Source organism: Pan paniscus, chromosome 13, assembly GCF_029289425.2.
Source record: "Pan paniscus chromosome 13, NHGRI_mPanPan1-v2.0_pri, whole genome shotgun sequence".
NCBI lineage: Eukaryota > Metazoa > Chordata > Mammalia > Primates > Hominidae > Pan > Pan paniscus.
In genome coordinates, this window is record NC_073262.2 from 127,509,581 (window position 1) to 127,523,249 (window position 13,669).

At 38.3% G+C, this 13,669-nt stretch overlaps 1 protein-coding gene across 12 annotated transcripts in view; it reads right to left on the minus strand.

Moving 5' to 3' along the window:
• DOCK10 (dedicator of cytokinesis 10) overlaps window positions 1-13,669 on the minus strand; it is a 277,788-nt gene that overhangs the window by 129,329 nt on the left and 134,790 nt on the right. For all 12 annotated transcript variants that reach the window (XM_055109148.2, XM_034955285.3, XM_034955280.4 and 9 more), the window contains exon 4: window positions 3,530-3,612. In XM_055109148.2, coding sequence (XP_054965123.1) covers window positions 3,530-3,612 — 83 coding nt within the window. The remainder of the gene's footprint in view (window positions 1-3,529; window positions 3,613-13,669) is intronic.

Consider the following 13,669-nt stretch of genomic DNA (forward strand, 5'->3'; position numbering starts at 1 on the left):
AGACAGTGCTTGGATCATTGCTGAGGCTTGAGGGCTACTGAAGATTCTTATTTCCCAATCCGGTTTTTAATAAGCCACAAGGCACAGCCTCCTGCCATTAAAGAGCAATCTTCAAGCTCAGTCACATGTCTGTGGGGCTACTATGCAATGACTTCTCTCTTTTAAAGGTCATGAAAAGATCAGCACCTGTGGCTATTGACTTTAAAATTCTTCCCCCAGGACCATTGCGTGGTCTCTAAGAGCCTCGGGGATACCAAGATAAAGGGCTCATCCCAGACCTTACCCTTTGGTGTTTGCATCCGACATTGGTGATAACTATAGGCAGACTCATTTCTCTTTTCTCTGACCAAATGACCTGGATTACCCAGTGTGGGGATGCCTGAGTGCCCCATTAGTTATCAGCTGTAAGTTTTGGGGTAAATTCCCTCTCAGTTTCCGAGTTTCTGCTATAAAATGAGGATAACAGTTCCTATTCCATAGGGTTATGAGTATTAAATGAGATAATGCATGTATGACACCCAGCACATTCTGGCTCACTGTAGACACTCAAAAAAATGCTCTTTTATTAAAAAAAAAACAAAATCTGTTCTATTTCAGCCCAGCTAAGCTGGTCACACTTTATTTGATCTTTAGTCACAATTTATACTCTTATGAATTTTTCTTCCTTACATCTTCTTTCTATCAAATCGACCATGGTAAAAATTTTTAATATGTCACACATCTCTGTATTTTACCCAGTGGATTAATGAAATCAGTGGCATCATATATTTTTATGCTGCTTTTTCTTCTGGGATCTCCAAGTTAGTGCTGATTTCTATTCTTAGTGTGTAAAGGCTTACATTTTCCATTCTAGCCTGAAGTCATCTATCTCTTCAGTATCTTCCTATGGACCCTCGCTTAAAAATAAAAAAAAGTGAAAATCTTAAGAGTCAATAATACACATTTAAATTTAAAGAATAAATTTCACCTTTTTTTTGCTTTTCTATAATTGCAAATTTTCATTTTGCAGTCTCAGCAACTCATAAAAAGAAATAAGCAATTTAAATTGGTAGCAGACATAGGAGAATTCTTCTAATCCAGGAGGTATGAAAATGATTTACTTCTATTAGCCTCAGAAGACCCAAGTAAATTGTCTGTTTCCATTACTGACCCAAATACATGTAGTCTTTAGAGGGGAATGCTTAGCTTTGTAAAATCATTTTAAAGAATAATTCTGCTGTTCAGTGCTCATCTTCATTGTTCTGGGGTATATCTGAAAGGGTTATATTTTTGAACTTCTGATTTTCAGTTTGAATACATAAAGTTTCTTACTTTGTGGCAGTCTGATTCTTCCCTTTCTTGGTATTAACTTCCACTTTCTTTAGTTAAAGTAAGGGAAATTCTCAACAATACTTCAGTTAATTTTTCTTATTTCTTCTCATGAGATTAATCTTGCAAACTATGAGAATTGCAATTAAGCAATAATGTCCGGGATTGGTTTTTTCTAGAGATGCTTTCTACATTGTTTTAACAGAGGAAGAATACTGTGAATGTGAAATCTCTAATTTGCTTTCTTTCTTTACAGCATCATGAATATAAGGAAAGATGAACAGTGTTTGGGGATACAGCCACTGAAGAGTGTAATGGACCTAAAGATGGTGGGAACACATTTAGTTAAAAGGACGGCTAAATACGGCTGTCTCCATCCTCTCAACTTGAGATGCAGTCTCCCAACTTCCGAGTTGTAACCACTTCTCAGAACTATTTTCAGAAAGAGGAAGTCCTGATGTTAAAAGATGCTTTGCTTTTCAGTTGTGCCTACAAAAACTGTGTCATGAACACCCAGACATTCTGAATGTAACAATTACTCACGAAAGCTTAGGGTGTGGTAAACCTTCCCAACATGAAGTTGCAAGAGCTTGTCTATCAGCAGGGATTCAAGTCAAAAAGAATGCTCAAAGATCTGATAAACGTTACTGTTCAGTGTTTTGAAAAAAGATTTGCAGTTTAGAAGGGACATACTTTTTTTCTCTTCACGGTAATGAAACCCCAAAATAAATGGCCTCCTCCTGTCTTTTTCTTCGATTGCCACCCCTGCAGTCCCATTCTCCATAGAGTAGCCCAAGAGTTCTTTCAAAGAGGTAAACCAGATCATGCCACACCCCTGGTTGAAATTTCCAAAGGCTTTTGTTGCAATGAAAGTAAAATCCAAGCTCCTTTCCAGGGCACACAGGGTCCCTTGCCTAAGGTCCTTGGTTTCATCTTATTACGCCCCTTTCATCCTTAAGCTCTAGCCTTCCTGACTCAAGTGACCATACTGGTTCCCACCACTTCAGGGTCTTTGCCTTGCTGCTTCTCCAGAATCCTTTCCCAAGATGCCCATGTTGGCAGCTACTGTCGATTCATATCCAAGATCAAATGTCACCTTCTTAAATCTAGTTCATAATCCCTCTTTCAAATTCCGCATTCGGAAATTGAGAGCAATGCTTCCAAGTATACAAGTCTTGAAAAGGTGCTTCTGGGGCCACAGGAAATATAGCAAAGTGGTTCCCAATTCTGTACCATGTGTCTATTAAAAATTAGATCCAATGTGTATCATATCAGTGCTTCACTTGAGGAGAGTGTTAATACAAACTTAACTTTTGATTGTTTCAAGTGTTTTTCTGAATTATTTACATAATCTTAGCTTGATGAACCAGTGAGTTGGGTAGTACCAGTTCAAGGAAGTTCTTTAAATATGAGCAACTCCAAACCCATCCAGGAATATTATATTTTAAAATTTGCCATTTACTCTGTTTGTTCATCCAATAAGTAATTATAGTACTGCACACCTACTATGTGCCAGGCATTCTTCTTACAGGCCTGCAGGGGATTCTGCAGGGAAAAGTCCCTGCCCTTTGGGGATTTTTACTTTAGAAGGGGAAACAGACACTGAATTAATTTCTATTTTTATTCAGGTAGTCAGGTGAGCTTTTCTGCGGAGGTGACTTTTGAGCAGAAGCAGAACAAAATTACTTTCTCCAAAGGCTTATGTTCCTGAGAGTCAGGAACAAAATTAGGTGTTTATTTTCCTTTTGGTTGTGTGTGTGTGTGTGTGTGTGTATATATATATATATATATCTTTTGTGGAAGTTGTTTATTTTCATGACTTCTGATATCCCAGCATGAAAATGCATGAAACAAGTAACAAATATGAATGCTATACAGAATATTGTCAGAAAAACTATTTGGCCATATGGTACTTTTCTAATCTTCTTGTGCCTGCTATTGAAAAAACAGCTCACAGAATAATAATACAATGATAAATGAACATCAAAACTACATTAAAAAATTAAATCAGAGTATATTTATATCTGAATCCAAACTCTGTGATGATGCAAACTACACATGTTGAACAAAATGTCCTATCTTGACTCTTACTTATACATTTTGGAAAATGTGCCTTGACAGAAGATTAATGTACGTGTATTCATGAACAATGGCAGGACTAGAACAGAGGATGTCATCTATATTTGGAAAAGACCAATAAGTGCTCATAACAGGTTCTTACCGGGGTAGCTGTCGAATGTCTCCAGAATATTGTTCATATTTGTAGTTTACCACATGCCACTGGGAACTATAAAATTTACAAGCCTGAAAGAAAGAAAAATGACAATTATTAATATAAAAATTATCATTAAAAGGCTGGGTGCGGTGGCGCTTGCCTGTAATCCCAGCACTTTGAGAGGCTGAGGCGGGTGGATCACCTGAGATCAGGAGTTCAAGGCCAACCTGACCAATATGGCAAAACCCCAAAACTCCGTCTCTACTAAAAATACAAAAATTAGCCGGGCCTGGTGGCGGGTGCCTGTAATCCCACCTACTCGGGAGGCTGAGACATGAGAATAGGTTGAACCCAGGAGGTGGAGGTTGCAGTGAGCTGAGATCACGCTACTGCACTCCAGCTTGGGTGACAGAGTGAGACTTCGTCTCACAAAAAAAAGAAAAAAAAATCATTAAAAATAATCAACTGCCTAAGCAAAAAGTACCATGAAGACAGGTCTTGTGCCTCTGGGGTGCTGTGAATGCTAGCAACTTAAAAGTAGATAAGGAGCTTGCTCTTTCCAATCATTTTCAATTTCCCATGGAAATCTAACCATTTCCATTCCATTCTTCCATTAAATAGGGGGAACTATTTAACATATTTATTCTATTTTACTTTATCAAAAAACTAGTTTAATTGCCCCTGAATCCTACCAGATATGCTGCTAACCTCAAGAACCATCATTTTTCAGCTTCCTTTGGCAAGCCCTGACATGATCTAAGAGTTCTTAGTAGGAAAAGATGTTATTATTTATATAAGAGCCTTTTGTCATGATTTTAGCCCATTCCTTCTTGTTCTTACTTCAGTAACCAATCTTTTCCATTTTGTATCATTGCTCCTGTTAGCCTGAAACTAGCTTTTCAGTTTTATCTCATGCCTTCTAAGGCACAGTCTTTCTCTGTGATTATTCATAGTTCTATTTTGTTTTATTTTATTTTTAATTTTTGTGGGTACATTGCAGGTATATATATTTACAGGGTACATGAGATGGTTTGATACAGGCATGTAATGTGTAATAACCACATCATGGAAAATGGGGTGTCCATCCCCTCAAGCATTTATCATTTGTGTTATGAACCATCCAATTATACTCTTTTAGTTATTTTTAAATGTACAATTAAATTATTATTGACTATAGTCACCCAGTTGTGCTATCAAATAGTAGGCCTTATTCATTCATTCTAGCTATTTTTTTGTACCCATTAGCCATCCCCACCTCCCCTCCACCCCAGCCTCCGGTAACCACCCTTCTACTCCCTTTCTCTGTGGGTTGAATTGTTTTCATTTTTGGATCCCATAAGTAAGTAAGAACATGTGATGTTTCTCTTTCTGTGCCTGGCTTATTTCACTTAACATAATGATCTCCAGTTTATTCATAGATTTTATAAACAGATGTGAATAACTGATAAGCAAAAATGATTTAGAAACATTAATGGCACAAAACAGTTATCATATAGTGGTACGTAATGACTGATTATATAATATTTATGGATGGAAATATTTTCCAAACACCTACCATGCACCTAGCACTGTACAGATCATAGATCTGTAATGGGATTTCACCTGATGGCTTTTGAGACTCCTTTCTATTCTAAAATTACATGATTCTGGGGAGTAAGCAGCTATCACTGGGATTATATGAACACCTGTTCTTTAGCATTAGGGGGAAAATGAAGAGTAATAAACCTATTGCACTGTGAGGAGTAAAGACCTGTGATTATCTTTGTAAGCAAGAAGGGAATAGGTAAGGTGCAGGACTGCTGCAGCAAAGAAAGCGTTAGCACTGCCTTTGCAGAAAGGATGGAGGGGGGTGGCCTAGTGCACATCATAGAAAGGTGGACGGAGAACACATGTTCCAGGCAAGAGGCTCGAGATGCATGAAAAACGCAGGGCGAGGGGAAGGGGCTATCCTGGATTTTTCTGGCCTGGAGTTCTCTCAGTACCACGGCTTTATTTGTTCAGGGAGGTGCCCACACACAAACTGGGGACTGAGGACAAAACAAGGAGTGACCCTGGGACAGAGGTGGGCATAGGAGGATGACAGCTATGAAGGCAGGACAAAAGGAGAACTTAAAAACGAAACAGTGGCAAGACAGATGAATGTAGAGAAGGATAGTAAAAGGGAAGTCAGGGGATCTGGAAGTACTGGAATGGATGGGGAATTTGAACAAAACAGTATGGTGAGCTGTAGCAACTTGCCAATGCCTGAGCCAATTCTGCAAAGCACGTGTTTCTGGAAATAAGAGGAAAATTGAGCCTTTTTTTTTGAGACGGAGTCTCGCTCTGTCGCCGAGGCTGGAGTGCAGTGGCGCGATCTCGGCTCACTGCAAGCTCCTCCTGCTGGGTTCACACCATTCTCCTGCCTCCGCCTCCGGAGTAGCCAGGACTACAGGTGCCCGCCACCACGCCGGGCTAATTTTTTGTATTTTTAGTAGAGACGGGGTTTCACCGTGTTAGCCAGGATGGTCTCGATCTCCTCACCTCGTGATCCGCCTGCCTTGGCCTCCAAAAGTGTTGGGATTACAGGCGTGAGCCACCGCACCGGGCTGATAATTGAGCCTTAATATGCTCCTTTGCTGAAATGTTTTATCTTCATTTTGGATAAAGATGCCAGGGATTTAGACAAGGAGCATACAGGTCAACAGTATCCCAAGCCAAGGAGACAGAACTTTCATGGTTATAATTCTTTCTCATCCCCTCTCTCTTCCTTTCCTTTTCTTTCTTTCTATCTTGCTGTGGTTCTCAAATGAAACAAAATCCATTTTAAAATGGAAAAAGAAGAGCATAAAACCCACTCCCTTTTTGCATTCCCTATCAATCCTTTTTCTGTTGTTCAATCCGTTTTCTGTTTCTTTTTAATGTAGTTCCCCCTAAGTATTTATTTGAATATGAATATTGTTTTTTATTTACTTCATAACATATTCTATAGATTTTTACACTTGCTTTCTAATTTTATAACCACTTTAACTAAGTAGAATAAAATATTATCCCCTAATTCCCTAGCCCAGTCTCCTCATTTTGGAGATCATTCATCCACGAATTCATTGAACAAACATTGAGCCCTACTAGGTTACCCGGAGTTGCTCTGGGTAGTGTGAATATAGCAGTTAACAAAAAACAAAATTCCATGCCCTCTTGGATTGACCTCCTTGTGAAGAGCTGATCAATATACTAAAAACTAAGTAAATTGTGTTATATGTTAGAAAATGGTGGTGTCATGGGAAAAATAAAACAAAGGAAAGGGGCTGGGAGATTTGGAACAAGGGAATTAATTTATATAGGCTGGTTAGCATGGAGCTCACAGGAAAGGTGAGACTTGAGCAAAGATGTAAAGGAGAGAACAAAGTGAGTCGTTTTTATGGCTACTTCCAATTTTGGGACATTATAGAAAAAAAATGCCCCAGAGTATATCGTCATGCATATGGCCCTCCTACTCTCCCCCTATACCACCCTATTTTGATTATTTTCTTAGGATAGAATGCTCAAAGTATTTTAAGGATTCTTTGATAAAAATAGAAAATTGCCAAACCAGTGTATATTCTAAGTTAGCAAAATGAAAATAGAGGGTACAGCCTTGGGAACTAGGGGATAGAAGGCTTTATTCTTGTCCTGGGACTAGGACTGACTCCTGATGTGATCTTGGTTGAGACATTTTATTTGTTTGGATCTCAGATTTAGCTCTTGGGCATTCACAATATTGGACTGGATTAGAAATTTCTGCAGCATCATTTCTATCTCCACACTTTCTGATCTGGAGGTTTCAATGGGACACAGATGCAATGACTTACTCACTGCCCTTTCTTGCTATTGATGGTACCTATGTTTGACCATGATAAACATGTACACTCATGCATGTTATGCATGATGTTCACAATATGCCACAGGTGTAGCCGAATCTAAGATATGCTAGTCTTGAATTTCACTGACAAAAATGAATGTGACACTTTCTTATATTAGTATGATATTAGTAAAAAAAACCCACAAAACTTTCTTTTTTTAAAGCTATAAATGTTTGTCAGATACTGTACTACTAAGCACTTTGCACACAGTCTTAAGCATTCTTTGAGACTATTATTCCCATTTTATAGATTAGAGAGGCAAGCAGAGGTTCAGATCTTTGACCTAGGCCCCATAGGTGGTAGAAATACAATTTCAAACTGGATTTGTCTGATTCTAAAAGTCTATTCAGCTAATTTATAAATTGTTTGATGGTTGCAAACCTTAAAAATGAACCGCACATTTGGACCATCATTCTGGATGTTTTGTGTAAAATTTCTGTTTCCGTTTTAGAATCAGACAGACCTAGTTTTGAATTTTGGTTCTGCCATTTAATAGCTGTGGGATCTCAAATAGCTTAATATCTCTAAATGCTTTTATCTGCCTAAGAAATACCACCTTCGCTAGGATCAAATAATTCGTGTGAAGCGCCTAGCATAGTGTAAGCACTCAATAAGTACTTGCTTAACAACATCAGTTTTCTCAGCAAGTTTGTTTCAATCTATAATTCACATTCACAACAGTTAATAATAACAATTTATATTCCTTGATTATTAAAAATGAAGTCTTTGAGAAATATATTAGGTCTGATTATCAAAGGGTTCTGTTTAATGAAATTACTTCTGATTTTATTTGCTAGGCTTTATATATCTGGTGGTGGGTAGATGAGAATCACAGTTAGACTAGATGACTCCTAAGAATGCTTCTAAATCTGTGATTTCTGTGATTTTGAGAAAGCCAGTGCATTTTACAAACACATAACCATTTCTCCTACATAGTTATGGCATTTTGGAAATGTTACGCATAGAAAATTATTCTCTATTCTTTGTTCCAGCCCACACAGTCACTCTAAGGAGATCATTAAAAACTATTATAATTATGACTACAGCTCCTCTTTGTCCAAAATCTAAGCTGAAATGATCTGTTGCAAATTCAAAGTCATAGGCTACAACTCTGCTTGTTACAGTAAGACAATGACTCCAATTTTCCCTTACTGACTTCCCAGCCCACGGCACCTGTTTTAAAATGCCAGCTCCTCATCCCCTTTCAACTGGAGGCTGCCACAGTCAGCTTCAAAGGCAAAGGCTGTGAATATTGAGCAAGAGCTTTCTGAGATGGTTAATTACTCCAAACAGCGATGTCCTGGCTCATCTTTTTTCATTTATTACGTTTGCTTAGTTAGCTTTTATGCTTGCCATCTCTGCCTGTATGTGTTTAGACACCAAAAAGCAGGCCAAAGTCAACATGGTCAAAGGCTTTTGTGCCATGAGGATAGAGTTTCCTAAAACGTATATGTCCATGGTCCTTGGAGTGGATAATTAAAATTCAGGCTCCTGGGTCTCACTTGAGATCCACGGAATCAGAATCTCTAGAGGGAGTGCCAAGAAATCTACATTGTAAAAAGTACTACAGGTGATTTTGAAGGAGATAGAGAAATGTTGCTACTTCACCAGGTAGATTCCATGATTCCACATGAGTGATAATGTGGTCCAGTCGTTGTCTGACCATGAACTGAGAGCCTTGGGGTCCTAGTTTCACACAGTGGATTCTGGTAGCTGGAATTATCTTCTTGTTTTCACTCATCTAGACACAGCCTTTTAAAAGGACATATCAACTCCAGTATGAGGTTTTATTTATAGTGGACGTTCAATATTTATTTGTTAAATCAATGATCATCTGTATCATTTTCTTCTGGAAATGACAACAAATGATACTTTGAAAGTTCTAAAAATCTAAATGTTTAAAAATGAGTGGGCTATTATAAAGAACACCCTAAGGTGCTGTAAAGAAAATATTTTATTTTTCTCCTTGTTCCTCTGCTTCAGAGAATCATTAGAATCAATTCAAATCATGTTATATACCTCAAATAGCAATTTGGGTTTGGCAATGCAATTTGTTCATCTCGTAAAAGGGTTGATTATTGAATTCTGGCTACATAGTAATAAGCAAGTAACAGATTTTTTTTTCAGATGCAAAATTATTTTTCTTTCTGGCTATAGAGGTTTATTTAATTACCTGACTAGGTTCTTGCCAGAAAGATTAATGCAAGCATAAATGGTGTTCATTTTGGCCCTTAGTCACCACTGGAAATAATTCTGTATTTGTAAAACGATGGTGGCAATTTTAGTATTCATGCCGTTCTTTATAAAGTTGAGAAGTAATTGTGGCTATTGTATAAATGTTGAAAATGAAGCATCATGAAATTGAGTTTAGGCAAATTATGCATTGAAAGAGTGGCCAGATAATTTATTGTTCACACTGAGACATTTCAGAGTGGAAAGAGGCACTATTAGCAAGGCTGACCCTTAGAACATGAGACTGTTCCTGCAAACCAGGATGTGTGGGTCACCCAACACATTGACATTTTAATGAAAAAGAGAAAAGGCACTGAAGACATTTTTTTTTTTTTTGGTCTTCAACTAGATCACACCATGTGTTCTTTTAAAGTGTAATAATTAGTTTCTGCAGTATACAAACCAGTTGAACAGTTAATATTTAAAAACTTGGCTGGGCGCGGTGGCTCACGCTTGTAATCCCAGCACTTAGGGAGGCCAATGCGGGCAGATCATGAGGTCAGGAGACCGAGACCATCCTGGCTAACACAGTGAAACCCCGTCTCTACTAAAAATACAAAAAAAAATTAGCCGGTTGTGGTGGCAAGCGCCTGTAGTCCCAGCTACTCGGGAGGCTGAGGCGGGAGAACGGCGTGTGAACCCGGGAGGCGGAGCTTGCAGTGAGCCGAGATTGCACCACTGCTCTCCAGCCTGGGCGACAGAGCGAGACTCCGTCTCAAAAAAAAAAACAAAACAAACAAACAAACAAAAAAACTTATACCACCCACTCTTGAGGCAGAAGTACAAATAATGAATTTGGGCAAAATAAATAATGTAAATATAAGAATGTCTCAGTTTCAGAAATCACAGCACGATCTAATTTAATCTAATTTAACTGATTCCGGTTTTTAAAAAATACTACTTGATATAAGATGCTGTTACTATGTATATAAGCATGCATGCCCATTTGTGAAATATAATGTCATATCAAGGGCCAATCCAGGGAAAAATCATTTTAAGACGATTTTGTTGCTTTGAACTACAGTAGCCTAAATTTTCATTCAGTATCTTTATTCACGGTAAATTGAAAGTGAACCAAAATATTTGGTTTCTCTTTTCAAAATGTGCTGTGTTAAGGCAGTTGAATAAATTATAAAAGTAGACTTTTTGACCTGGGAACATGCACTGTAATTTCCCAGCTAGATCTCACAAGTCATTTGTCAGGACATGAATGATGGATGGTACTAAAACACCTTGGTACTATTATGATCCAATCATTGCTCTCATGTAAGGCATAAAAACTGGGTCATTTTTCAGTGCAATTGAAATTTTAGGTTCAAACTTAAAAATGGGTTCTTTTTTATTCTTATGCTCCAAAGCCTCTAACTTGTACATTTGTGTTTTACTGTGCTCTGGTCTAAAGCTAAATACATATGAGTCATTCATTTGCTGCCCAGTGTTTCAGGATCAGAAAACAGCATTCATTTTTACTTAATTTATTTATACATGCAACCCACTCTCCCAAATCAACTAGTAAGAGACATTCTTATATATGGGCAATGTGAGTGCACATTATTCTACACATGAGATTCAAAAATTAGTATAAAGTAGACTAAACAAAGGCATTTTGGTCAAAAGAATGGTTTCTTTGTCAGCTTACATAATATGTGGTCCAAAATTAAACACAAAGCGTATAGAATTATTTTAACTATAAAAGTAAAAAAAGAAATGCCCCATGTTTTGAGACAAGATAAATTTCATTCTAGTTAGAAATATTTCTTTCAGTTAAAAATGAGCAGCATGAAGTACTTTTAAATTATAGCCAACACCCCCTCCTCTGTAATTTTCTTCACTATGTTTAGGACGCAAGTCTTATCTTGAATATTCATAATTTTATCCTGAATTAATTAAATGCCACTTGTCTGAGTCCAAATGTGCAAGGGAAGAAGAGGAAGACAAAGAGATTTCATTTTCCATATTATACTGATTGGATCTTATTGTTTTTCATGTTTACAGAATTTTGCTCTGCAATATATTAAGCAGTATTTTGGTACACAATTTAAAGATCAATAAACGGCCTATGGAACTATTTTTAACTTTGGTATGCGTTGGGCACTCTGCCTGAAGAATTCTAATATTTTTATTGGGTTTATTCCTGAAGTGGGTTTATGCTTTGCAAGTAAAGGGACAACAATACCCAAATCCAGTGAGCCCCCATCTTGATTCTTCTTTGGCATTTTATGCCATTGATGCACTTTCTCTCGCTATTGACCCTTCTTCCTTAATTCTGAGATATCGATATCTCCTTGTTCCCTGCTTTCCTCTCTGCCCACTCCTTCTCCATTCCTTACACAGGGTCCTCTTTGCTGCCCCTTAGTGAGAGTGTGGCTCAGGGACCTGCCTTCTCAGTTCCAGCCCAATTCTCTGGTGTTCATGGGCATACTCTTCCAGGTTTAAAGCTTGAATTTTCAAATCTAGAGTAACTGCCCACACTTTCCTGTGCTCCAGACCTATGTATTTATCTTCTTCTTGGATCTCTCTCTGCATGTTGGCAAATAAGGTTATCTTCCTTGCTTCATCCTTCCAGCAATCTTCACTCTCTTCTGGGCACCTTATTTAAATGAATGGCACAACCATCTAGGTAATAGCCCAAGCCATAATTATGGGAGTCGTCATAAACACATTCCTCTTCTTTACTTTATTTTCAGTCCCCAACTCCTGTCAATGCTATCTCCTTAATAGGTCTTTACCAGTACCACAATCGCATAGCCACACAGCTCTTTGTAATCATGCACCTGGACTATTAAAACAAATAGTCTCCTATCTGTTAGTACAGCTCTTTGTAATCATGCATCTGGACTATTAAAACAAATAGTCTTCTATCTGTCCAATTTTTCTTCAATCTTATTCCTTCCCAAGCTGACCAATCCATACTCTGGTATGCTTTTAGTTGTTTCTTCTGACAGGCAAACCTGAACTTGTTTATCTTTATTTATTTATTTATTTATTTATTTATTTATTTTTAGATGGAATCTCACTCTGTCTCCCAGGCTGGAGTGCAGTGTGCTGGAGTGCAGTAGTGTGATCTCAGCTCACTGCAAGCTCCACCTCCTGGATTCACGCCATTCTCCTGCCTCAGCCTCCCGAGTAGCTGGGACTACAGGCACCTGCCACCATGCCCAGCTAATTATTTTGTATTTTTAGTACAGACAGGGTTTCACCATATTAGCCAGGATGGTCTTGATCTCCTGACCTGGTGATCTGCCCGCCTTGGCCTCCCAAAGTGCTGGGATTACAGGCGTCAGCCACCACACCCAGCCTTGTTTATCTTCAAGTAGTATACTCCAGGGGGTACTTGTCAGAGTGTGTCATAGAAATCTAATCGGAGGTCTGTAACTTCTTGCCTGATGGTATGCACCTTGAGGGCAGGGACTGTGTTTAGCCAGTGGTTAAGCCCATGTTGGATAATGAACCTCCTCTAATCTTTCATCCAATGGTTGATTCTCTTTATCACATACACTTTAGCTTTCAACACAATGTGATCTGTAGTAACAGTAAATCAGTGGGACAAGAAATTTCTATGTAAATTTCACTCTTTGTAAAGATAATTAGCTCCACCTAACTGAATTGCAATTAGCAGAGTCTTATATACCTCGTTTATGCCACTGGATTCACATTTGCCCCTAGGACAAGAGAAAGGCTAATCTGATAATTAGGTAGGGGAATGAAGGGAGAAATTTAAGAGCTAAAAGAGTATTACACTGACATTTATGATCATTGTTAATTACTTCAAACTCTGAGAGTAACATTATTTATACTTATAATTTGCTGTATGAGGGTAAGTACATAGAACTACCATCACTGGGGCTTGTACCGAATTGTGTCTTAGAATTGCATGACCTCCCTGAACACAGGTAGACATTTTCGATGCTAACAGTAAGAATTAAGAATAGAGGGCCCAGCGCGGTGGCTCACGCCTGTAATCTCAGCACTTTGGGAGGCTGAGGCGGGCAGATCACGAGGTCAGGAGATCAAGACCATCCTGGCTAACATGGTG